Source organism: Caretta caretta, chromosome 12 (assembly GCF_965140235.1).
Source record: "Caretta caretta isolate rCarCar2 chromosome 12, rCarCar1.hap1, whole genome shotgun sequence".
Classification (NCBI taxonomy): domain Eukaryota; kingdom Metazoa; phylum Chordata; order Testudines; family Cheloniidae; genus Caretta; species Caretta caretta.
In genome coordinates this window covers 43,506,661-43,530,585 of record NC_134217.1, presented here as the reverse complement: position 1 = coordinate 43,530,585, position 23,925 = coordinate 43,506,661, and the positions used below count along the sequence as shown (strand labels likewise).

Below are 23,925 nucleotides of genomic sequence, written 5' to 3'. Positions count from 1 at the left end.
CTGGGGGTTTGGCTTTTGAAAGGAGACCTGGCTCCTAGGTTGTCAGCCTGACAGTGTAAACGTTCCTAGTGTAGTGTCTTGCGGCCTCAGCGCTGATCCAGAAATGATTGATTCTTCTTCCCCTCAAGGGAAATTGGAACTCTGAGCTCCCCCATCATGTCTTCTGGGGAAGTGAGAGGCTTGCCTTTTTGGGAGAGAGCAGTGCAGGGAGCCCCATGTATGCCCCCTTCCTCCTCTCGTTAGTTAATCAGAAGCCCAACCCCATGAATCTCAACAACCTTGTCTCCTCATACCAGTGCCTGATTGTGTTCCTTTCAGAGAGCCCCAGGGAATAGACTGCTTGGACCACAAGATCCTAGCGATGGAGGATGTCCCTGTGGACACTTCGATGCACCGGCTGGAAGGAGCTGATCTGGAGACACAGGTTGGAGGCTTGATCATCAAGAAGAAAAGTGCCTGCAGTGAGCAGCATGTCTTCAAAGCTCCAGCCCCCCGCACCTCACTGCTGGGATTGGACTTGCTGGCTGCACAGAAACGCAGGGAGCGAGAGGAGAAGGAAGACACAGAGGACAAGAAGAAGTCCAAAGTCTCCTCCTACAAAGATTGGGAGGAGTCCAAAGATGATTTGGGAGGCTCTGAGGAGGAGGGGAGCGACAGGACCAGCAGGAACAGCCGGCAGGACAGGTGAAGATGCTGGCACGAGGTGTAAGGGGGGTTTAGGGCCTCTCCCATCCCTTGGGTGGCTGCCATGTCCTCCTTTTCAGAAAGGGGCTTGGAGTGAGTGCCTGAAGGCAACTGGGCTGATTCATGGAGCTAGTTGTTGTGCTGGATCCAGGGCACACAGGAGAGAAACTGTGGGCCCCAAGCACCTGGGGAGAGGAGAGACTGAGGATTTCTCTGGGCTGGGAGCTGTTGGAGGGCTGAACTCTGCTAGACAGAGTGAAGGCTCGTGCATGGGGATGAGGTCTGGAGGCTTCCCCAAGTGAAGGGCCTTGGGTGGAGACAAGTCTGGTTGCCACATACGTATCTCAGAGAAGGAGCCAGGTGTTCCTTGGCAAGACCTTGTCCAAGCCCCCTTGGGGGTGTTTCCTCCTCGTTCCTGGTAACATTTTGTCTTAGCTACTGAGGCTTGTGCCTTCCCCCTGGGGTCTGCTGAGGCCAGCTGGAGGGAGGCAGTGGGCTCCCTTAAAGTTGCCCTATGGGTAGAGGGTAGGAACAGGCCTGCCAAGCTGGGAGCAAAGGGAACTTGTGGGCAGGCTGCCATGCTCAGCTCTTTGGCACAGGTTCCAGTTGCACACTCCTTGCCAGGCTAGTAGTGAATGAGGCCAGGCTCCTGCATGACATGTCAGGGAGCAGTGGGGGCTGCAGGCAGAGTCACAGTACGTTCCTGACCCTGCTGAACTGCCCTTTGCCCCTCAGGCATTACCGCTCTGCCCATGTGGAGACGCCGTCCCACACTGGGGGGGTCAGCGAGGAGTTCTGGGAGCGCAGCCGGCAGCGGGAGCGGGAACGGCGAGAGCATGGCGTCTATGCCTCCTCCAAGGAGGAGAAGGAGCACAAGCGGGGGCGCAATAGAGAGCGGGACCACGACCGCAAACGGGACCGAGGTAACTGTCCTGGAGACCTTCATGATTGCTGACACAGGCTCTGGGACCCTGGCTTTGGCTGCTCTGAATCCCAGGGCATGGTCCTGAATCTGGGGTGTGATGGGCTCCGGAGGCTGTTCACACCCTGCATGTCTGACTTGGCACTCTGTTTGCAGAGGAGCGGGACAGGAGCCGTCATAGCAGCAGCCGGTCAGAGAAGGATGGCTCATCAGAGAGGGGCAGCAGCAGGAGGGGTGAACCAGAGAGCCCCAGACACCGACCGAAGGGTAGGAACAGCTGTCCTTCCTACAGTGCTCTTCCACAGGAGCTGGCAGGAGGCATGCGCTACTCTTGAGGGGCTCTGGCTCCTTCACAAGGAGAGAGCTGAGTGAAAGTCCCCAGCTGAAGAGGCCCATGACTAGTGAACTGCCTCATATCTACAGCCTTCCCTGGGAGTGAGACTGGGGTGCTAGGGGGCCCTGGGGTGATCTTTGAGCCTGCGCCCCGGGAGCATAGTTGCAAGTCTGCGTGGCTGGTATGGGGAGCTGTGGCAGTCATTCCCCTGGGGGCATGTCTCCTTAGACTATCTGGGTCGGCTCATAGAAAGCCCAGTGTGAGTTGGTAAACATCTAAGAGGGCCCCCTTGCTGTACTCCTTGTTGGAAGGTCCCAGGCCTTGGCTGCAGCTTGGCAGGGGCCTAGGTTGGCTCAGCATGAGGCATCAGACCCAGTTTCCTTTCCCCAGATGCAGCCACGCCATCTCGCTCGAGCTGGGAGGAAGAGGACAGTGGCTATAGCAGCTCACGGCGCTCGCAGTGGGAGTCGCCTTCCCCTACGCCTTCCTATAGGGACTCTGAGCGCGACCGCAGCCATCGAGCATCCTCCGCTCGTGATGCAGACAGGAGGGACCGGGACAGGTAGTGGGATGGAGGGGCAGGGCCTAGCGGGGTGCCTGAGAGGTAGCTTGAGGGGGCTGCGCTCCCTGGTGATGCTGCAAGGGTCTAAGTTCTCTCTAAGCTGTGCTACTGTGTGGCTGCACAGCTGCCTATTAAGCCTCACACTGGGGCTCAGGCTGTGGTGGGGAGAGATGTCTCGCCCCCAGCATGGACCTGTGCACCTCCCTGCTGGCCCCAGCGCAGACCTTCCCTGGACTTGCCGCAGCTGGGGGAGAGGAGTGGCCCCCCTCCCCCCGGCTCAGCCCCGTCGAAGCTTCCACGTCCGGGGAGAGGCGCCTCTCTCCCGTCCCGGAGGTGCTGCGGTGAGAAAGGGCTGGGGGGAGAGTCCTTTCTCCCCACCGCAGCCCTGGGGCAGCCTGCACCCCCACCCCCTCATCTCTGGTCCCACCCCAGAGCCCACACCCCTCAGCCCTCTGCCCCAGCCCTGAACCCCTAATCACCAGCCCCACCCCAGAGCCTGCACCCCCAGCCAGAGCCCTCATCCCCGCATCCCAATCCTCTGCCCCAGCTCTGAGCCCCTGCTTCACACCAAATCCCTCGTCCCCGGCCCCACCCCAGATCCTGCACCCCCAGCCAGAGCCCTCGGCCCCGCATCCCAACCCTCTGCTCCAGCCCTGAGCCCCCTCCTCTACCCTGAACCCCTCATCCCCAGCCCCACCGCAGAGCCCGTACCCCCAACTGGAGCCCTCGCCTCCTCCCCCACATCCCAACCCTTTGCCCCAGCCCTGGCCCCCTCCCACACTCTGAACCCCTTGGCTCACCTCCATATTGGTGGACATAACACAATTCATTCTTCACATGGACATAAAAAATTAGAGGAAACACTGGTGGTGGTATGTGGCTTGTGAGCCATAGGTTGCAGTTCCCGTCTGGCGAATCCATGAGGCTGGCCAGACATTCCTGTCCTGCTTCTGTCTTTGCAGGTCAGTGAAGAACAAGTACCCAGATGAGACACCGCTGCCCACCCCTTCCTACAAATACAATGAATGGGCTGATGACCGGCGGCACCTGGGGGCCACTCCACGGCTATCCAGGGGCAAAGGTGTGGCAGAGGAGAGACCAGACTACCTGGCCCCTCCTCCATCACTGAGACTAGCACAGGGGCTGGCTTCCTTGGGGCCTCCTGGCTGAGAAGCAGGGGGCGAGGGCTGGTGAGGGCCTGTGCTGACCAGATTGTTCCTTCCTCCAGGGAGGCGTGAAGATGCAGAAGAGGGTATTTCCTTTGAGACGGAGGAGGAGCGGCAGCAGTGGGAGGACGACCAGCGGGTAAGAGCTTCTTGGGCGTATCGGTGTGCGGCCTGGAGGCTGTGAGCCAGGGTCTGGTCACAAGGCATGTGGGCGGTGGAAATGGCAGGAGGGCTCTTCTGTACCTTAACTTGCTGGGATGAGGCTTGCGGAGCAGAGCGCGCACAGCCTGGGCCTGAGGCGCACCAAGGCAGGCAGAACCACGTAGGGGTCTGTGGGGCCCCAGTGTGTCTGGTGGAGGAGGCTCAGCAGGGTGTGGGTGCTTGGTCTGGGATTGCTGTACATGGATGCTGGGTGATGGGAAAGGGTCCCTCTGTGTGGGGGTTGGGGAGAAGAGAAGACCCATTTGGGAGTCAGGGATGGGATCTCTTGGGAGTTGGTGGGCTCAGTGCAGGGTCCCTGTGTTGGGGGCTGGGTGGCTCAGTGGAGGGCTGGGTTGGAGGGTGAGGCTCAGTGTGGGATCCCATGGATGCAGGGGGTCCGTTTGTGGAGATTGGACTCTCGGTTCCCAGAATGCTGTCTGCACACTTTTCTGGATCCTGTTCTGAGCTGTTGGCTCCCCTAAGTGGTGAGACTGAGTATGGCTGCTCTCCACTGCAGACAAAGCCCCCCAACTATTGTTAGCTTGGGGCAGCCCCCCCTCCGAGCAGGCCTGATCAGCACCTCTGGAAAGTGAGCCAGGCCCCAGAGTCCTGCATGTCAGGGCACTTCTCCTCTGGGAGTTTGGTAGCAGGCTGAGTGTGCAGCCCACCTGAGCTCTGTCTCTGGCCATTCTCACCCTGCCTTCCCCATCTCTCTCCTTCCCACCTCCATGCCTGCCCCCATCTCTCAGCAAGCCGACCGGGACTGGTACATGATGGACGAGGGTTACGACGAGTTCCACAACCCCTTGGCCTACTCATCTGAGGAGTATGTGAAGAAGCGGGAGCAGCACCTGCACAAGCAGAAGCAGAAGCGCATCTCTGCGCAGCGGAGGCAGATCAATGAGGCAGGAGCGCAAGGCGGGGCCAGGCCCCTCTGAACATTCAGGGCACTTTCCACCCCAGGGATTCCTGTATTACTGGAGGGTGGGGCTTGGGGATGACAGGTCCTGCAGATCAGGAGGGTGGAGGGAATAGAAGGTGACTTTGGGATGGCCTAGCATGGGCGAGGGACACGAAAGAAGCTTCTGGCTTTGGGGAGTACGATGGAGCCATGCTCCATCGCTCTGGTGTCGCCCCCCACCCCTGGTGTGGGGATGGACAGTGGGAGCTGTGGCCCTGTCCTGAGTCTGGGTGTCCCAGTGCTCCAGATGTACCTGGTGTGGAGGGCCCTAGCTACTGTCACTTGGAGGCTGGGGTTAGGACTAGAGTGATGGGTCCCCTGCCCCCTGCAAGCACACCCAACTCCTGAGGGAATTCTGCGACAAAAAGTTAAAAATTCTGTGCACAATGTTTTAAAATTCTGCAAATTTTGTCAAAAAATAGATGTGGAGGCTCCAGTATGGCAGTGGGGAGCATGGGTGACTGGCTGCACAGAGGTGGGAGATCACCCTGCAGCTCCCCTTTGCCCATCTGGGACAGGGACGTGGCGTGAGGCTGCACTGAATCTTGACACCCCACAAGGGCAGGACCTGCTGCAGAGGTCCATGTCCCTGGGGAGGGTTGTGGGGTGATCTCTCACCTCTGTCATTTTTCTGTGGGGAAGCAAAGAAATCTGTGTGGGACATGAATTCTGCAGCTGCCCAGTGGCACAGAATTCTCCCAGGAGTAACACCCAGGTGTTGCCTTAGCACACTGGCTAGTTGTGTATCCGGACTCCCTGCAACGTCCTGAGCTTTGGAGTGATCCAGAGGTAGCATGCCTGTCATACAGCACACAATGACGAGAGACTCCCCCCTGGGGCAACAGTCCTACAGCCCAGCCTGCCTCCCTTGCAGCCACTCAACTGTAATGTTCCCCACCCTTCTGGCTCCCCCTCCCGATGGGGCCCCTGGTTGTCTTCTCTTCCTAGAGCTGTGCGCACTGACACCATGATCTCCCCCTTAGTGATCTCTCAGCTGGGCAGGGCAGATGGAATGCTGCTAATCTTCCCTCCCAATCAGCCCGCCAGCTCCTCAAGCAGTTTTGTGGCTTGTCCTTTGAATGGGCTTGGCCTGCTGATATTTTCTGGTTTCAGAGTAACAGCCGTGTTAGTCTGTATTCGCAAAAAGAAAAGGAGTACTTGTGGCACCTTAGAGACTAACCAATTTATTTGAGCATGAGCTTTCGTGAGCTACAGCTCACTTCATCAGATGCATACCGTGGAAACTGCCTGATATTTTCTGTTACTGTGGTGATCAGATCTGAACATTGCATTGCCAGTGCCATCTTCCTAGCCCTCTCTGGAGGGGGTGCTTCCCTCTGTGCTTGCGGGCCAGAGACCTCTGCAAATGCAGCCCCAAAGGCACTCTTTGTAGATGGGTTGCGTTGCAGTCGGACCTGGCTTCCAGCCGACAACCCCCTTCCAGGGGAGTCTCCTCTAGCATTTCTCCCAGAGCGATTGGCCTGGCTAAGCCCCATGTCCCCAGCCCACCAGGTACGCATTATATCTGTCATCAGCCTGCTGAGAGGGCTAAAATTCACTATGTCCAGACCAATGTCTGCCCCTGCAGCCCCTCCACGTCACTGTCTTACTGTCCTGGAGCTGCTCTGTGACTCTCTCACAGTAGGATAGCCATACAAGTCAGAGTGAGGAAGGTGGATGTCCTATTGTTCTTTGTGGGTGAGGAAGGGGGCTGCAGCTTAGATGTGAGGAATCTGTTCTCCATCTGTGAGTGTGGCAGGCTGATGAGGGAAGCTAGGTTATTGTGCCCACCCCACAAGCTGGAGCGGGGTCTGTGACCCTGCTGCCTGTGTTTCTCCTTCAGGACAATGAGCGTTGGGAGACCAATCGCATGCTGACGAGCGGGGTGGTCCATCGGCTAGAGGTGGATGAGGACTTTGAGGAAGATAACGCAGCCAAAGTGCACCTGCTGGTACACAACCTGGTGCCCCCATTTTTGGATGGGAGGATCGTCTTCACCAAGCAGGTGGGGGCTCTTCTGGGGGAGAGCCACTAGCCACTGCAAGGAAGCTCAGGCCTTGTCTACACTACAAAGTTTTGTCGGCAAAAGTTATGCCTCTAATTAAAGCTGCTGTTGCATGTCCACACTAGCTCCTTGTGTCAGCAGAGCGCATCCACACGAACAGCTCTTGCGTTGACACAGAGAGCAGTGCACTGTGGTAGCTATCCCACTGTGCAACTGGCCACCCCCGGTGCTTTGGGAAGGGTTTGCAGTGCCTCATGAATCAGGTACAGCATCACATGATGCAGGTTTCTCAATCCCATCCTTCCAGGGGCATCCTAGTAGATTGTCAGCCGTTTTTTCAGGGGAAGTGAGTGTGTGTGTGTGGGGCGGGGAGGGAGAGGAGAGGAGAGGAGAGTGGTGTGTCTGGGGCGTGGGAGACAGCAGGCTGACTGACCTATCCTGAGGCCGGGGGAGGGGGATGTCCCCCGCATGTCAGCTTCCTCTGCTTGGCACAGGAATCTCTCCTAAAGCAGCCAACTCTGCCTGCCTGCCTGCCTTCCTGGGTTCTCCCCCAGCCTCCTCTGCTGCCAGGAGCAGCACCCTGAGCGGCTCTGTGAGCTCTCCCTGCGGAGCAATCTCACAGCAGCACAGCCGGCTCTCCTCTCCCTCCCTCCCGCAGTTCAGGGCAGAAAAGGAGCATGCCACGCAAATGATTTGCTTTTTGTTCCCCAAAAAACTGGGCTGTCAGATACTTCCCGGAGCTTTGAAAGGGGAAGGGCGCATGCCTGCAGGGCAGCAGAGATCAAAACCGTGAGCAGAGCGGTCATGGCAGGCATTTTGGAATACTGGTGGAAGCCAGTTCTGTTGACAAACAAACAGCAGTGTCTATACTGATACTTTGTCCCTTTAACTTTGCCACAAAAACTTTATGCCTCTCGTTGTGGTTTTATTTTGTCGGCAAAGCAGCAGAGTTTTGCCACCAAAAGTAGCTTTGTGCCACCTCCCCTGTTGTGTCAGCAAAAGCTGCCTTTTGCGGACAAAACTTTGTAGTGTAGACAAGGCCTCAGTCAGTGCTGATTTGGGACCTCTTCTTCTCTTGCCCCTCCCCTCCAGCCAGAGCCAGTCATCCCGGTCAAGGATGCCACTTCGGATTTGGCAATTATCGCCCGCAAAGGCAGCCAGCTGGTGCGCAAACACAGGGAACAGAAGGAACGCAAGAAGGTAGGTGCCGGGCGTGGCTGCTATCTCCTGGGGGTGGGGTGATCTGTTTTACTGTCTGTGCCTAGGTGCCCCAGTCATGGACCAGCCCCCACTGTGCTAGGCGCTGCACAAACACAGAACCCACAGATGGTCCCTGCCCCTAAACGTAAGGCAAACGACGGTCTATAAACAGGCCAGTGGGGAATCCAAGGAATCTGTGACACAGTGCTGGTCTGCAGGATAGGCTCTGTTCTCGGTACTCCAGCAGCCTAGCCACTGTCCAGTTATTTGTAGGCATCATGGCAAAGGAGGGGGCAAGATTGCGTTTGTCAAGGCCAGAGACACAGTCAAGACACCCGACGAGGAGAGCCGAGCCGAGAGTTTCAGCAGTGTAATGAATAAGAAGGGCTGTACGCTAGAGATTTTATGCAAAGAGAACCTCTACCATTTAGACATAGCCCAGAGGTGAGGACCTGGAGAAAGGTACGAGTCGAAGATGACTCCCAGGTTACAGGCCTGAATGTCAGGCAGGATGGTAGGGTTGTTCACAGCGATCAAGAAAGAAGGCGGGGGTAGGAGCTCGGTTTTAGCCATGTAGAGCTTGAGCTGATAGCTAGACACCCACGAAGAGATGTCAGTGAGACAGCCCGAGATTTTAGTTTGGACAGACAGAGATGGGTCTCTGGTTGAGAGGTAGCTCTGTGAGACATCCGCATAGAGATGATAGTTGATGCAATTGAGATTACCCAGAGAGGTGAGAAGGGGCCACAGAGCCTCGTGGAACCCCCATGGAAAGCTGGAGACAGGATGAGGAGAATTCTCTGAAGAACGTGCTAATGGAGTGTTTAGAGTGGTAGGGAAAGAACTAGGAGAGAACAGAGTCATGGAAGTCAGTGGAGGACAAGATTTCAAGAAGAGCATGGTCAATGGTGTCAGCAGCTGATAGGTCAAGGAGGATGAGGATGGAGTACTGGCTCTGAGCTTTGCCTAGGAAGAGGTCACTAGAGACTTCGCTGAGAGTGGTTTCAGTGGTGTGCAAAGGGCAGAAGCTGAGTTGGAGAAGGTCTAGGATGGAACTGGAGGAGAGGAACTCCAGACAGTGATCGTAGACAGCATGGTCAATGAGCTTAGAGAGGAAAGGGAGATGAGGCGGTGGTTGGGGTCAAGGGACATGGGGTCAAGTGTGGGTTTTTAAGATGTAAGCGACTACAGCGTGCTTGTGTTGTGAGGGGGAAAGAGCCAGAGGAGAGCGAGAAGTTAAGTTGAAGAGTAAGGGAGAGGATGGAGAGTGGGAGCAAGGAAGATCAGGAGATGGGTTGGGGTCAGTGGAGTTAGAGAAGGAGAACAGATGAGAAACTTGAGAAACCACTGCGTCTATGACCGGGGAGAAGGTGGTGAGAGCTGGGGGGAAGGAGTGGGAAGGGAAGGTGAGCTGAAGGGAGGGGAAGATCACATGTTGTATTTTGCCAGTTTTTCTCTTGGAAGAAATTGGTGCCGAGAGAGGAGGGGGATGGAAGGAGGGTTTGAGGAGCAAGTCAAGTGGTGAAAAGGGGCTGGCGTTGTTGGTGCGGGATTCAATTCAGCTGGAGAAGTAGAGTTGTTCAGATAGGAAGATGGCAGAATGGAAGGAGGAGATTACGCATTTGGAATGGAGGGGATCAGCCCGGCCACGGAATTTTCACCCGAGACGCTCTGCAGCATGAGAGCCGGAATGGAGGAAGTGTCTGTTGTGGCTGATCCATTGCTGGGAGGTGGCAGAGTAGATCTGGTGATGGGAGAGAGGGACAAGAGAGTCGAGAATGGAGGAGAATGAATCATGGAGACACTCCGCAAGGATATCCATGGAAGAGAGAGAGGGCTGAGAGCAGACAAGAAGTCAGTGCTGATGGACTGGAAATCATGGAAAGACCGAGTAACAGTTTGAGGTGGGACTGATGGGTGATGCTGAGCAGAGAACAGGGGAGGGTTGGAGAGTGGGGGCTTCAACAGCCAGAGAGAGCAGTGCTTGGTGGAGACCAGATCAAGGGGATGACCCTTTTGATGCATAGCAGAGTTGAACCAGGGCAAATAAAAAGGTGAAGGCCGGCTGGTGGGGACTCAGCCTCCTGTCGCTGCTTTCCTCCTCCAGTGCCTGCAGCGAAGGAGACCCCTATGTCCACGGGAATTGCATTAATAGATTCTAAAGGCAGAAGGGACCCTGTGACTTTAGTCTGGCCTCCTGTATAACACCAGCGGTAGCGCTTCCCTGAAATAATTCTGGTTTGAACTAGAGCAGGGCTTCTCAAACTTCATTATACTGCGACCCCTTTCTGACAACAAAAATTACTGTGTGACCCCAGTCTGAGCCCACCCTGGGCAGGGGGGCCAGAGCCAAAGCCCAAGCCCCACCACCCGAGGTGTGTGTGTGGGCGGCAAAGCCATAGCCCAAGGGCTTGTAACCCTGAGCCCCTCCATCAAGGGCTGTGAAGTCCTGAGGATTGGGCTTTGGCCCCAGGCAGTGGGGCGTGGGCTTTGGCCCTGGGCCCCAGCAAGTCTAACGCCAGCCCTGGCAACCCCATTAAAATGGGGTCTTGATCTACTTTGGGGTCCCGACCCACAGTTTGAGAACCGCTGAACTAGAGCATAGCTTTTAGGAAAACATCCAATCTTAATTTAAAAATTGCCAGTGATGTAGAATTCACTACAGCCCTTGATAAATTATTCCATTTTTTAACCGTCACTGGTAAAAATTTATGTCTTTCTTCCAGTCTGAATTTGTCTAGCTTCAACTTCCAACCATTGGATCATGTTATACCTTTTTCTGCAAGATTGAAGAGCCTGTTATCAAATATTTTTCACCATGTGATCAAGTCACTTCGTTATACTTCTCTTTGTTAAGTTAGATTGAGCTCCTTGACTCTATCACTGTAAGGCAGGTTTTCCAATCCTTTAATCAGTCTCATGGCTCTTCTCTGAACCCTCTCCAATTTATCAACATCCTTCTTGAACCGTGGACACCAGAACTGGAAACAGTATTTCAGTAATGGTCACAAAAGTACCAAATACAGAAGTAATATAATCTCCCTTCTACTGAATATTCCCATTCATACATCCCAGGATCGCATTAACCCTTTTGGCCACTGCGTCACACTGGGAGCTCATCTTCAGCAGATCCAGCCACCATGACCCCAAGTCCTTTTCAAAGTCAGTGCAACAAGGATAGAGTCCCCCATCCTGTAAGTATGGCCTATATTCTTTGTTCCTGGGTGTATTGCCTTACATTTGGCATCTTGAAATACACTTTGTTTGCTGTGCCCAGTTTACCAGGCAGTCCAGAGTGCTCTGTATTAGTGGCTTGTCCTCGTCGTTATTTACCACTCCCCAAATCTTTGTGTTATCTGCAAATGTTATCAGTGAGTTTGTTTTCTTCCAGGTCCTTGATGAAAGATGTTAAATAGCCTAGGGCCAAGAACCAATCCCTATTGGACTGCACGAGAAAGGCAACCACTCAGTGATTCCCTGTTTACAGTTACATTTTGAGACCTGTCATTTAGCCAGTGGTTCATCCATTTAATGTGTGCCATGGTGATTCTGTGTATTAGTTTTTTAATCAAAATGTTGTGTGGGCCCCAGTCAAATGCCTTACAGAAGTCTAAAAAGAATCTTTCTTCTTTTCGTGGCCTCCTGCTGTGTAGGGTGTCCATCAGGTTCCGGCGTTTATTTCAGCCTTGTGCTGGTCTGTTCAAGGTGAAATTATGGACTTGGCTCCTTTCTCTAGGGTTCTGTGAAATGTTTCTCTAGATCCCTGTCTTTTTCTCCATATCATTGTGGTGAAGGTCATGTTGGTGGCATCCTTAAAGTGTGTCCTAAATGTGTCTGCCATTGTCGTCATAGCATATTTGATGCTTTAGACTGGTTTGCTCTACTTAGTTTCTGATGTTGCAAGCAATTCTTTCCAATGATCTTTGAGGATCTTCTGCAGACATTTACTTTGGAATGAGTTGATCTTACTGATTTCTGTTGTAGACTGCCATGACTCTGCTCCGTAAAGGAGGACAGACATGATGTCAATGTTAAAAATTAAGATTTTTGTGTCAGTGCCAATCAGCTACTCTTCCATATCTTTTTCGGTTTATGAAAGTTGTTTGCTGCTTTTGATAGTCGCTGCTTGACATCTAGCACGCGTCACCATCATTGCACATCTCGCTCTTCGTCTATTCTGAGGGTTACTTTTGGGACATTGATAGCTATATGCTTTCTCTTCCTCTTGTTGATGAACAAACCAACTTGTTTTTGCTGTGTCTGCTAAAAGCTGGGTGGTGCTTTGTTTGTCCATAAAATTCTTCAGTTTCCTTCCTTCCGTTACTTTCCTCATGAAATAATCAATGACCAGTGCAAACAATAGTGAACATAAGAACGGCCATACTGGGTCAGACCAAAGGTCCCTCTAGACCAGTGTCCTGTCTTCTGACAGTGGCCAATGCCTGGTGCCTCAGAGGGAATGAACAGAACAGGTAATCATCAAGTGATCCATCTCCTGTCGCCAATTCTCAGCTTCTGGAAAACAGGCTAGGGACACCATCCCTGCCCATCCTGGCTAATAGCCATTGATGGACCTATCGTCCATGAACTTACCAATTTCTTTTTTGAACCCTGTTATAGTCTTGGCCTTCACAACATCCTCTGGCAAGCAGTTCCACAGGTTGACTGTGCGTTGTGTGAAAAAATACTTCCTTTTGTTTGTTTTAAACCTGCTGTCTATTAATTTCTTTTGGTGACCCCTAGTTCTTGTGTTATGAGAAGGAGTAAATAACACTTCCTTATATACTTTCTCCACACCAGTCATGATTTTATAGACCTCAATCATATGCCCCTTTAGTTGTCTTTTTTCCAAGCTGAAAAGTCCCAGTTTTATTAATTTCTCCTCATATTGCAGAGCTCCATAACCTTAATAATTTTTGTTGCCCTTTTCCGAACCTTTTCCAGTTCCAATAGGTCTTTTTTGAGATAGGGCGACCACATCTGCACGCAGTATTCAAGGTGGGCATACCATGGATTTATATAGAGGCAGTATGATATTTTCTGTCTTATTATCTATCCCTTTCTTAATGATGCCCAACATTCTGTTTGCTATTTTGATGGCCGCTGCACACTGAGTGGATGTTTTCAGAGAACTATCCACAATGACTCCAAGATCTTTTTTGAGTGTTAACAGCTAATTTAGACCCCATCATTTCATATGTATAGTTGGGATTATGTTTTCCAGTGGGCATTACTTTGCATTTATCAACATTGAATTTCATCTGCCATTTTGTTGCCCAGACACTCAGTTTTGAGAGATTGTTTAGTAGCTTTTCACAGTCTGCCTGGGACTTAACTATCTTGAGTAGTTTTGTATCATCTGCAGATTTTGCCACCTCACTGTTTATCCCCTTTTTCAGATCATTTATGAATATGTTGAATAGGACTGGTCCCAGTACAGACCCCTCGGGGACACCACTGTTTACCGCAGTCCATTTTGAAAACTGACCATTTATTCCTACTCTTTGTTTCCTATCTTTTAACCAGTTCTCAGTCCATGAGAGGACCTTCCCTTTTATCCCATAACTGCTTACTTTGCTTAATAGCCTTTGGTGAGGGACCTTGTCAAAGGCTTTCTGGACATCTCAGTACACTATATCCACTGGATCCCCCTTGTCCTTGTTGAACCCCTCAAAGAATTCTAGTAGATTGGTGAGGCATGATTACCCTTTACAAAAACCATGTTGATTCTTCCCCAACAAATTATGTTCATCTCTATGTCTGACAATTTTGTTCTTTACTATAGTTTCAACAAATTTGCCTGGTACTGAAGTCGGGCTTACCGGCCTGTAATTGCCGGGATCACCTCTGGAGCCATTTTTAAAAATTGGCATCACATCAGCTATCCTCCAGTCATCTGATAAAGAAGCTGATTTAAATGATAGGTTACAGACTACAGTTAGTAGTCCTGCAATTTCACATTTGAGTTCCTTAACAACTCTTGGGTGAGTGCCTCTGGTCCTGGTGATTTATTACTGTTTAATTTATCAATTTGTTCCAAATCCTCCTCTAATGACACCTCCATCTGGGACAGTTCCTCAGATCTATCAGCTAAAAAGAATGGCTCAGGTTTAGGAATCTCCCTCATTCTCAGCTGTGAAGACCGATGCAAAGAATCCATTTAGTTTCTCCGCGATGGCCTTATTGGCCTTGAGTGTTCCTTTAGCATCTTGATCGTCCAGTGGCCCCACTGGTTGTTTAGCAGGCTTCCTGCTTCTGGTCTACTTAAAATTTTTTTTGCTATTACTTTTTGAGTCTTCGGCTAACTGTTCTTCAAAATCTTTTTTGGCCTTCCTAATTATATTTTTATACTTCACTTGCCAGAGTTTATGCTCCTTTCTATTTTCCTCACTAGGATTTAACTTCCACTTTTTAAAGGATGCCTTTTTGTGTCTCACTGCTTCTTTTACTTTGTTGTTTAGCCATGGTGACACTTTTTGGGTTCTCTTACTGTGTTTTTTAATTTGCAGTGTACATTTAAGTTGAGCCTCTATTACGGTGTCTTTAAAACGTTTCCATGCAGCCTGCAGGGATTTCACTTTTGGCGCTGTACCTTTTAATTTCTGTTTAACTAAACACCTCATTTTTGTGTAGTTCCCCTTTCTGCAATTAAATGCTACAGTGTTGGGCCGCTGTGGTGTTTTTCCCCGCCACAGGGATGTTAAATTTAATTCTATTATAGTCACTATTACCAAGCGGTCCAGCTATATTCACCTCTTGGACCTGATCCTGTCTTCCACTTAGGACTAAATCAAGAATTGCCTCTCCTCTTGTGGGTTCCAGGACCAGCTGCTCCAAGAAGCAGTCATTTAAGATGTCAGGAAACTTTATCTCTGCATCCCGTCCTGAGGTGACATGTACCCAGTCAATATGGGGACAGTTGAAATCCCCCACTATTATTGAGTTTTTTATTTTAATAGCCTCTCTGATCTCCCTGAGCATTTCACAGTCACTATCACCATCCTGGTCAGGTGGTTGGTAATATATCCCTACTGCTATATTCTTATTATTCAAGCATGGAATTACTATCCATAGAGATTCTGTGGTACAATTTGGTTCATTTAAGATTTTTACTTCATTTGATTCTATGCTTTTTTTCACATATAGTGCCACTCCCCCACCAGGACAACCTGTTCTGTCCTTCCGATATATTTTGTATCCTGGTATTACTGTGTCCCATTGATTATCCTCATTCCATCGCCTTTCTGTGATGCCTATTATATCAATATCCTCATTTAATACTCGGCACTCCTAGTTCACCCATCTTATTATTTAGACTTCTAGCATTGGTATATAAGCACTTTAAAAACGTGTCACGTTTTAGCTGTCTGCCATTACATGATGTAATTGAATGAGACTTTTTTTCATTTGACTGTTTCTCATCAGATCCTACCTGTATTTTGTCATCTTCCATAGTCTCCTCCTTACGAGGACATAGAGAATTTCCATTAATAGTTCCTCCCCTAAGGGATGTCTCTGTCCAAACCATATGCTCCTCTGCCCCTGTCGGCTTTCCCCCAGCCCTTAGTTTAAAAACTGCTCTGCAACCTTTTTAATGTTAACTGCCAGTAATCTGGTTCCATTTTGGTTTAGGTGGAGCCCATCCTTCCTGTATAGGCTCCCCCTTTCCCAGAAGTTTCCCCAGTTCCTAATAAATCTAAACCCCTCCTCCCTACACCATCGTCTCATCCATGCTTTGAGACCCTGCAGTTCTGCCTGTCTACCTGGCCCTGCGCGTGGAACTGGAAGCATTTCAGACAATGCTACCGTGGAGGTCCTGGACTTTAATCTCTTACCAAGTAGCCTAAATTTGGCCTCCAGGACCTCTCTTCTATCCCTCCCTATGGTATCTACATGTACCATGACCACGGGCTCCTCCCCAGCACTACACATAAGTCTATCTAGATGTCTCAAGTGGGGACACAGAACTCCCTTACGTTATTCAGTTGTCACTGCAAGTCATTGGCTGATGTTGTCACCGTCTCCAACAGCAAATTCTAATAATAAGAATAATACATCAACAGCACAGTTACCAACAAACTTGTAATCTCATAAATTTGATATCAAGTTAGTTTGACAGGATCTATTTTCCACAAACCTATGTTAATTGGCATTAATTGCATTACTCTCCTTTAATTCTTTATTAATGGAGTCCTGTGTCAGCTTCTATGTTGTCTTGCCCAGCATTGACATCAGGCTGACAAGCCTGTCTTTACCCGCGTCGTCCTATTTACCTTTTCTAAATATTGGCATGACCTACACTTTTTTCCGGTCTTATGGAACTTCCCCAGTGTTCCAAGAGTAACATCCCAGCAGCTCCTTGACCAATTCTTTTAGAACTCTGGACCTGCAAGTTATCTGGACCTGCTGATTGTAAAATGTCCTTACTATAGTAGAAAGAAAAGGAGTACTTGTGGCACCTTAGAGACTAACCAATTTATTTGAGCATGAGCTTTCGTGAGCTACAGCTCACTTCATCAGGGCTGTAGCTCACGAAAGCTCATGCTCAAATAAATTGGTTAGTCTCTAAGGTGCCACAAGTACTCCTTTTCTTTTTGCGAATACAGACTAACACGGCTGTTCCTCTGAAACCTTACTATAGTAGGTGCAGTTTAACATCCGCCTGTGTTCCTACTGGGGTGAAAAGTGTTGCATCAGCATATGGTATGACTGATGGTATGATTACATCATCTGTTTTTTCCCTAAATACAGAACAGCGATATTTATTGAACTTGTCTGCCTTTTCTGCATTGTTGACAAATCTACCTTTTCCATCCAGTAATGGACCAATAGTGTTGTTAGGATCTTTTTTGTTCTTAATTTACTTTAAAAGGCTTCATAGAATCATAGGATGGGAATGGACCTCAAGAGGTCTTTTAGTCCAGTTCCCTGAACTCAAGGCAGGACTAAGTTATTATCTAGACCATCACTGACAGGTGTTTGTCTAACCAGCTCTTAAAAATCTCCAGTGACGGAGATTCCAAGACCTCCCCGGGCAATTTATTCCAGTGCTTAGCCACCCTGACAGGAATTTTTTCCTAATGTCCAACCTAAACCTCCCTTGCTGCAAGTTAAGACCATTGCTGTTTGTCCTATTCTCAGAGGTTAAGAAGAACAATTTTTCTTCCTCCTCCTTGTAACAGCCTTTTTTGTGCTTGAAAACTGTTATCATCTCCCCTCTCAGTCTCTCTTTTCCAGACTAAACAAACCCAGTTTTTTCAGTCTTCCCTCATAGGTCATGTTTTTGAGACCTTTAATCATTTTTGTTGCTCTTTTCTGGACTTTCCCCAATTTGTCCACATCTTTCCTGAAATGTGGCGCCTAGAATGGGACACAGTAACTCCAGTTGAGGCCTAATCAGCACGGTGTTGAGTGGAAGAATTACTTCTCGTGTCTTGCTTACAACACTCCTGCTAATACATCCCAAAATGATGTTTGTTTTTAGTTTTTTTGCAACCGTGTTACACTGTTGACTTATATTTAGCTTGTGATTCACTGTGGCCCTAGATCCCTTTCCATAGTACTCCTTCCTAGGCAGTCGTTTCCCATTTTGTATGTGTGCAAATAATTGTTCCTTCCTAAGTGGAGTACTTTGCATTTGTCCTTATTGAATTTCATTCTGTAAACATCATCTTTCTTCCATTTGTTTATATCTATATATAAAAATGTATTTATTTTTCATAGCTGCATTCACTTTCCCTCTAAGCTAGGTTGTTTTTTAACCAGTGCAGCCTTCTCGATTGTGGTTTTTTGGGCCTCTAGAGTGAATTGGAGAGGATCCCATTGTTACTCTGTGTGCATGAGGGAGATGTTAAGGATTTGAGTCAAGATCCAGTGGGTGGAAGATGAAGATGGACAGATTCAGTCTAGAAATAAGGCATGAATTTTTAATAGTGAGAGGAATTAACTGTAGGAACAAGTTGCCAAGGGATGTGGTGGATTCCCCAGCACTTGAAATCTTTAAATCAAGATTGGTGTCTGCCTAAAAACAAATCTGCTCTAGCTCACCCAGAAGCTATGGGCTTGATGCTTCAGGAGTCATGAGTGAGGTTCCAGACTAGATGGTCACAATGTCTAACTACGAATGTCCCATCTGGGATGTGACTGCAGAGGGTTGGGCTCTTTTTCTCTGCTCTTTTGGTGAGCTGGCACTTTGCTCTCTGCCTTTCAGGCTCAGCACAAGCACTGGGAGCTGGCTGGCACCAAACTGGGAGACATTATGGGCATCAAGAAAGAGGAGGAGCCGGACCAGACTCTGACAGAAGATGGCAAGGTGGATTACAGGTAGGCGTCTGCTTGGTGGGGTTCTGAGCCTGGGACTTGGGTGAGGTCCATGGAGTCACACACTCAGGGGCTGCCGTGTCTCCCCAGGACAGAGCAGAAGTTTGCTGATCACATGAAGGAGAAGAGCGAGGCCAGCAGCGAGTTTGCTAAGAAGAAGTCGATTGTGGAGCAGAGGCAGTATCTGCCCATCTTTGCTGTGCAGCAGGAGCTGCTCACCATCATCAGGTACTGCTGCTAGCCCCTCCCGCCCTCCCGGGCAGCTTCTCTTAGGTAGAGAGGCAAAGCCAGACGGGTTGTCAGCTCCTGTACAGCTCCTGGGTGGAGCCCAATAACTTGTCTGACTGAAGCATCTTCCAGAGAGGCCTCCAGCCTTGACTGGAAGGCATCAGGAGATGGGGACCCTGCTGCTTTCCCCTGCTCCCCCTCCCTCCCTCAGGCAGGTCTCTGCACTGGGGGGGTCCTTCGGCTGTGGGAGCGGGCTGCGCAGATCATATGCTGGAGCAGGGAGAGAAGCCCGCTGCTGAGAGACCTTTCTGCTCTTCCCTAGGGATAACAGCATTGTCATTGTGGTGGGGGAGACTGGGAGTGGCAAGACCACCCAGCTGACCCAGTACCTACATGAGGACGGCTACACCGACTACGGCATGATCGGCTGCACCCAGCCCCGCAGAGTGGCTGCCATGTCAGTAGCCAAGCGGGTCAGCGAGGAGATGGGCGTGAGCCTGGGAGAGGAGGTGAGTCTGGCCAGGCCCCAGGGTAGCCCTGCTGGACTGCTGGTGAGGTGTGCTGTGCAGGTGCTGACTTCTCCCCTCTCCAGGTGGGCTATGCCATCCGCTTTGAGGACTGCACGTCCGAGAACACGGTCATCAAGTACATGACGGACGGGATCCTGCTGCGGGAGTCCCTGCGCGAGGCCGACCTAGACCACTACAGCGCCATCATCATGGATGAGGCACACGAGCGCTCGCTCAACACGGACGTGCTGTTCGGCCTGCTGCGGGAGGTTGGTGCACCTGAGGTTGGGGCGGGACGTGGGATGGTCTAGGGGCAGCAGAGACACAGGCCAGAGCCTGGCTGCTGGTAGCACGGATTGGATGCTCTGCTGGGACTTGGGGAGGGAAGGGTAGGGAGATGAAGGCTCTGGGGCAGGGGGAGTGAGCTGTGTCCTTTGCAGAGAGGGGAGGGAGTCAGCACAGTACCCTGCCCTCGCGGTGTTGAGGGTGGGGGGAGGAGTGGCCTGGGCCCTGTCCCCTGCTGCAGTGTCTGGGGACAGGGCCCAGTGCCTGCCTGGGCCCTGCCCCGTGCTGCCCTTGCAGTCTCTCTCTCCAGGTGGTGGCGCGGCGTGCGGACCTGAAGCTCATTGTCACCTCGGCCACCATGGACGCAGAGAAGTTTGCCTCTTTCTTTGGGAACGTTCCCATCTTCCACATTCCTGGCCGTACCTTCCCTGTCGATGTCCTCTTCAGCAAGGTGCCCGGGGCGGGTGTGGGAGGAGAGGGGGTCTGGGCAGGTCTGGCTGCGCAGGGAGCGGAGGTGGATGTTCTGTGTGATGGATCCTGTGCACGGGGGGGAGTTGGGGTGTGGGCAGCCAGGCCCCCCTTGAACTCCTCTCTGCTTTTCAGACCCCGCAGGAGGACTACGTGGAGGCTGCGGTGAAGCAGACCCTGCAGGTGCATCTGTCTGGGGCCCCTGGAGACATCCTCATCTTCATGCCAGGCCAGGAAGACATTGAGGTGACCTCAGTGTGCCTGTAATGCTAGGCACCTCCCCTCCCTGGGACCTGGAGGCACTAGGCACTCCTTCTCCCCCTCACCCCCCGGCCCTTGTGCCTTTGCTTGCTTTCACTCCCCTCTCTGTCCCCAGGTGGCCTCGGAGCAGATCGTGGAGCATCTGGAGGAATTGGAAAAGGCCCCAGCTCTGGCTGTGCTGCCCATCTACTCTCAGCTGCCCTCTGACCTGCAGGCCAAGATCTTCCAGAAGGTAGCATCTGGCAGGGTCTCCTGGGGGAGGGGAGCAGTGGCTGTTGGGCATGGGACTGGCCAGGGCAGGGCCTGCTGTGTGGGGGGCACCTGATGTCTGACTGCAAAAGGTAAAAGCCAGGGATCTGCCACTCCCTGTTGGGCGCTGATCCTGGCACTCCTTGTCTGCATCCCTGGGGGCACTGTCAGTCGGGGGCTGAGGGCTGCCAGCCCCTCACAGCGCTGACATCTGGTGTGTTGCAGGCTCCGGACGGTGTCAGGAAATGCATTGTCGCTACCAACATTGCGGAGACCTCACTGACTGTGGATGGCATCATGTTTGTCATCGACTCCGGCTACTGCAAACTGAAGGTGAGGTGAGGGCCGATGGCGTTGCCCTACTCCCTGGAGCTGCTGCATAGCCGCCTTTTGGGCCCTGCTCTGCACCCCCCACCTGTCTCACTGCTCCTTGCCTGCCCCGCCAGGTCTTCAACCCCCGTATAGGGATGGATGCCCTGCAGATCTACCCCATCAGCCAAGCCAATGCCAACCAGAGGTCGGGTCGTGCTGGCCGGACGGGCCCAGGTCAGTGCTTCAGGTAGGTGCCTCACTGCAGTATTAACCCCTTGGGTGCTGAGCTGTGGACACAGCAGCTGCTTCCCCTCGGTTGGCTTGACTCTAGCGGCTCCGTGGGAAGGGTCCTGGAGCTCAGAGGAGAAGGGAAGTCTGAACTGTGTGGCCAGGGCTCCCCTGGCAGCTCCCAGTCCTCAGCCCAAAGTGCCCCAGCTTGGAGGGGATGCTCCCATGTCAGGGGTCTCCCAACTGCACCACGGAGAGCAGCATGTCCAGATCCAGCTGCCTTGGCCCCTCGGCTGCAGCGATGGCATCTCCTTGTGTACCCAGCCCCTCCTGCTGTGTTGCTGGGGGTGTGTGCAGGGTCTGCTCCCTACCCCAAAGCAGGGCAAGCTGGAGCTGCAGCGACTGTGCCCAGGATCCCTGCTCTAGAGGAGCTGCCCTGGCTCGCTGTGGCTGAGCTCAGTGAGGAAGTGGAGCCATCTGAGGGGCTGGCTGGGGAGGAGGGAATGGCACTCATGGCCTCGGTTCCCCAGGCTGTACACCCAGAGCGCCTACAAGAATGAGCTGCTGACCACCACGGTGCCTGAGATCCAGCGCACCAACCTGGCCAACGTGGTGCTCCTGCTCAAGTCTCTGGGCGTGCAGGACCTGCTGCAGTTCCACTTCATGGACCCGCCCCCTGAGGACAACATGCTGAACTCCATGTACCAGCTGTGGATCTTGGGAGCCATGGACAACACAGGTGAGGAGGGAGGGGAGCGCTGGGGGATTCGGGGGGTGGGTGGGTAGGGGGCGCTGGGAGCTTGACTTGGTACCGGCTCCTGTGTTGCTCTGGCAGGTGGCCTGACCTCAACGGGGCGCCTGATGGTGGAGTTCCCGCTGGACCCGGCGCTCTCCAAGATGCTCATTGTCTCCTGTGACATGGGCTGCAGCTCCGAGATCCTGCTCATCGTCTCCATGCTCTCTGTGCCCGCCATCTTTTACCGGCCCAAGGTGCGTGCCTCTCCTCTCCTCTCCTCGTGTGTGGGCTGGGGGGGGCTCATCCCTGCCCTCCGGCTCTAACCCTGCGCCCCCTGCTCCCATCTAGGGCCGGGAGGAAGAGAGCGACCAAGTGCGGGAGAAGTTTGCTGTTCCGGAGAGCGATCACCTGACCTACCTAAACGTTTACTTGCAGTGGAAGAACAACAGCTACTCCATGCTGTGGTGTAACCAGCACTTCATCCACGCCAAGGCCATGAGGAAGGTGGGGCTGTGCTGGGAGGCCAGGGCCTGGAGGGGGCAGAGGGTGGGGCCTCCAACGTGGGTGGGCAGGTCTCTGACGGGCATGTGCTGTTGCAGGTGCGGGAAGTGCGTGCCCAGCTGAAGGATATCATGGTGCAGCAGCGCATGAGCCTGGCATCCTGCGGCTCAGACTGGGACGTGGTCAGGAAGTGCATCTGTGCCGCGTACTTCCACCAGGCTGCCAAGCTGAAGGTGAAGGGTGGGGTGTGCAGGGCGCAGGCTGAGGGAGGAGCAGGGTACTGCCTGGGGCTGTGCTAACTCGATTCTTTCTATAGGGCATCGGGGAGTATGTGAACATCCGCACTGGCATGCCCTGCCACCTGCACCCCACCAGCTCTCTCTTTGGTATGGGCTACACTCCAGACTACATCGTGTATCACGAGCTGGTCATGACCACCAAGGTGAGCGGGCAGTGCGCTCCCTGCTGGCGAGTGAGATGTTCTCAGTGGGGGTGGGTTGGGGCCTGGCCCTCCACAGGAGCTCTGCTGTCCATTGTGCCCATTAGTGCTGGGCTGAAGGCTCTTGGTGTCCTGGGAGGCAGGCAGGGCCGTGTGGCAGCGGTACCTGGGAAGGGGAGGATGGGACCCCTGTGGCTGGCCTTGCCCTTGCTCTTTCTCTCCCCAGGAGTACATGCAGTGTGTCACGTCCGTGGATGGAGAGTGGCTAGCGGAGCTGGGACCCATGTTCTACAGCATCAAGCATGCGGGGAAGTCGCGTCAGGTAAGGCTCCTCCCAGCTGCCAGGGGTGCAGGCCAGTAGCTCTGCAAAGCAGGGTGGGGGACTCCCCATGGGAACAACCTCCATGGAGACTGGGCTTTGCCCACAGCCAAGCTGATGCTGCCTGCTTTGTGCCCAGCTATGCCCACACCCCTGCAGGCCTGGGGAGCGGCGCAGGGCACCCAGCTAGGCAGGATTGGGCGTAGGCCTCTCCCCTTCCCAACTCTGAGCACTTTCCCTTGCTGCTGTTGCAGGAGAACCGACGTCGGGCCAAGGAGGAGGTGTCTGCCATGGAGGAGGAGATGGCTCTGGCTGAAGAGCAGCTGCGAGCACGCCGGGAAGAGCAGGAGCGCCGCAACCCACTGGGCAGCGTGAGGTGGGTGCTGGGCATGGTAGCAGGGGCTGTCCCCAAAGGGCTGCATGTGGATTGTTCTCTCCTGTGGGCCACTGGGGTCCTAGGGGGATAATGACTCTGCTGCGAGTAGCCCCTGAGTGGGGAAGGAGCAGGTCCAGCGCTGGGGCTTCGGGCCTAGCTGGCAGGGTTCTGAGCTCTCCAGCCCCATGGCTAATGGCCCTTGCTCTCCCTCGCAGGTCTTTGAAGATCTATACTCCGGGGCGAAAGGAGCAGGGGGAGCCTATGACGCCACGCCGCACTCCTGCCCGCTTCGGCCTGTGAGCAGGCGCTTCCCTGTGCTGGCCTGGGGCTGATGGATTCCTTGCGGGGAGCTGGCTCTGGCTGGGCTGTTCCCCGCTGTGTGTAAATGTGACTCTGGGGTGCTGGGGCCCTGCCCTGCCCTGCCCTGCCATCTCCACACACCTTGGCACTGTTTGCTACAGAGGAGAAATAATTTTATTTGTATAAATGTTGGTGGCTGCCAGCCCTTGCTTTGTCCTGTGCTGCACTTGGCAGGGTCCTGCAGGCTTTCCTGGAGCTGGGCCACGGGCAGGGCCCCTTGCAGGTGCAAACACAACTGGAGGCTGGGGCCAAGGTTGTAGGAGCATGAAGCAGCCCCAAGCTATTGGCCATGGATGTGT

At 52.9% G+C, this 23,925-nt stretch overlaps 1 protein-coding gene across 2 annotated transcripts in view; it reads left to right on the top strand.

Annotated features, from left to right (window-relative positions):
* Positions 1 to 23,768, top strand: part of DHX38 (DEAH-box helicase 38) — a 28,555-nt gene extending 4,787 nt beyond the window's left edge. For both annotated transcript variants that reach the window (XM_048816956.2, XM_048816957.2), the window contains exons 2-27: positions 319 to 684; positions 1,420 to 1,607; positions 1,763 to 1,873; positions 2,331 to 2,502; positions 3,465 to 3,583; positions 3,731 to 3,807; positions 4,619 to 4,774; positions 6,674 to 6,835; positions 7,928 to 8,035; positions 18,246 to 18,358; positions 18,446 to 18,583; positions 18,906 to 19,092; positions 19,176 to 19,361; positions 19,688 to 19,828; positions 19,981 to 20,091; positions 20,222 to 20,338; positions 20,581 to 20,688; positions 20,802 to 20,914; positions 21,426 to 21,634; positions 21,731 to 21,885; positions 21,980 to 22,135; positions 22,231 to 22,365; positions 22,449 to 22,574; positions 22,798 to 22,893; positions 23,145 to 23,266; positions 23,482 to 23,768. In XM_048816956.2, the coding sequence (XP_048672913.1) occupies positions 319 to 684; positions 1,420 to 1,607; positions 1,763 to 1,873; positions 2,331 to 2,502; positions 3,465 to 3,583; positions 3,731 to 3,807; positions 4,619 to 4,774; positions 6,674 to 6,835; positions 7,928 to 8,035; positions 18,246 to 18,358; positions 18,446 to 18,583; positions 18,906 to 19,092; positions 19,176 to 19,361; positions 19,688 to 19,828; positions 19,981 to 20,091; positions 20,222 to 20,338; positions 20,581 to 20,688; positions 20,802 to 20,914; positions 21,426 to 21,634; positions 21,731 to 21,885; positions 21,980 to 22,135; positions 22,231 to 22,365; positions 22,449 to 22,574; positions 22,798 to 22,893; positions 23,145 to 23,266; positions 23,482 to 23,566 (3,757 nt within the window). In that variant the 3' untranslated portion in view covers positions 23,567 to 23,768. The remainder of the gene's footprint in view (positions 1 to 318; positions 685 to 1,419; positions 1,608 to 1,762; positions 1,874 to 2,330; positions 2,503 to 3,464; positions 3,584 to 3,730; positions 3,808 to 4,618; positions 4,775 to 6,673; positions 6,836 to 7,927; positions 8,036 to 18,245; positions 18,359 to 18,445; positions 18,584 to 18,905; positions 19,093 to 19,175; positions 19,362 to 19,687; positions 19,829 to 19,980; positions 20,092 to 20,221; positions 20,339 to 20,580; positions 20,689 to 20,801; positions 20,915 to 21,425; positions 21,635 to 21,730; positions 21,886 to 21,979; positions 22,136 to 22,230; positions 22,366 to 22,448; positions 22,575 to 22,797; positions 22,894 to 23,144; positions 23,267 to 23,481) is intronic.
* Positions 23,769 to 23,925: the final 157 nt, after the last annotated feature.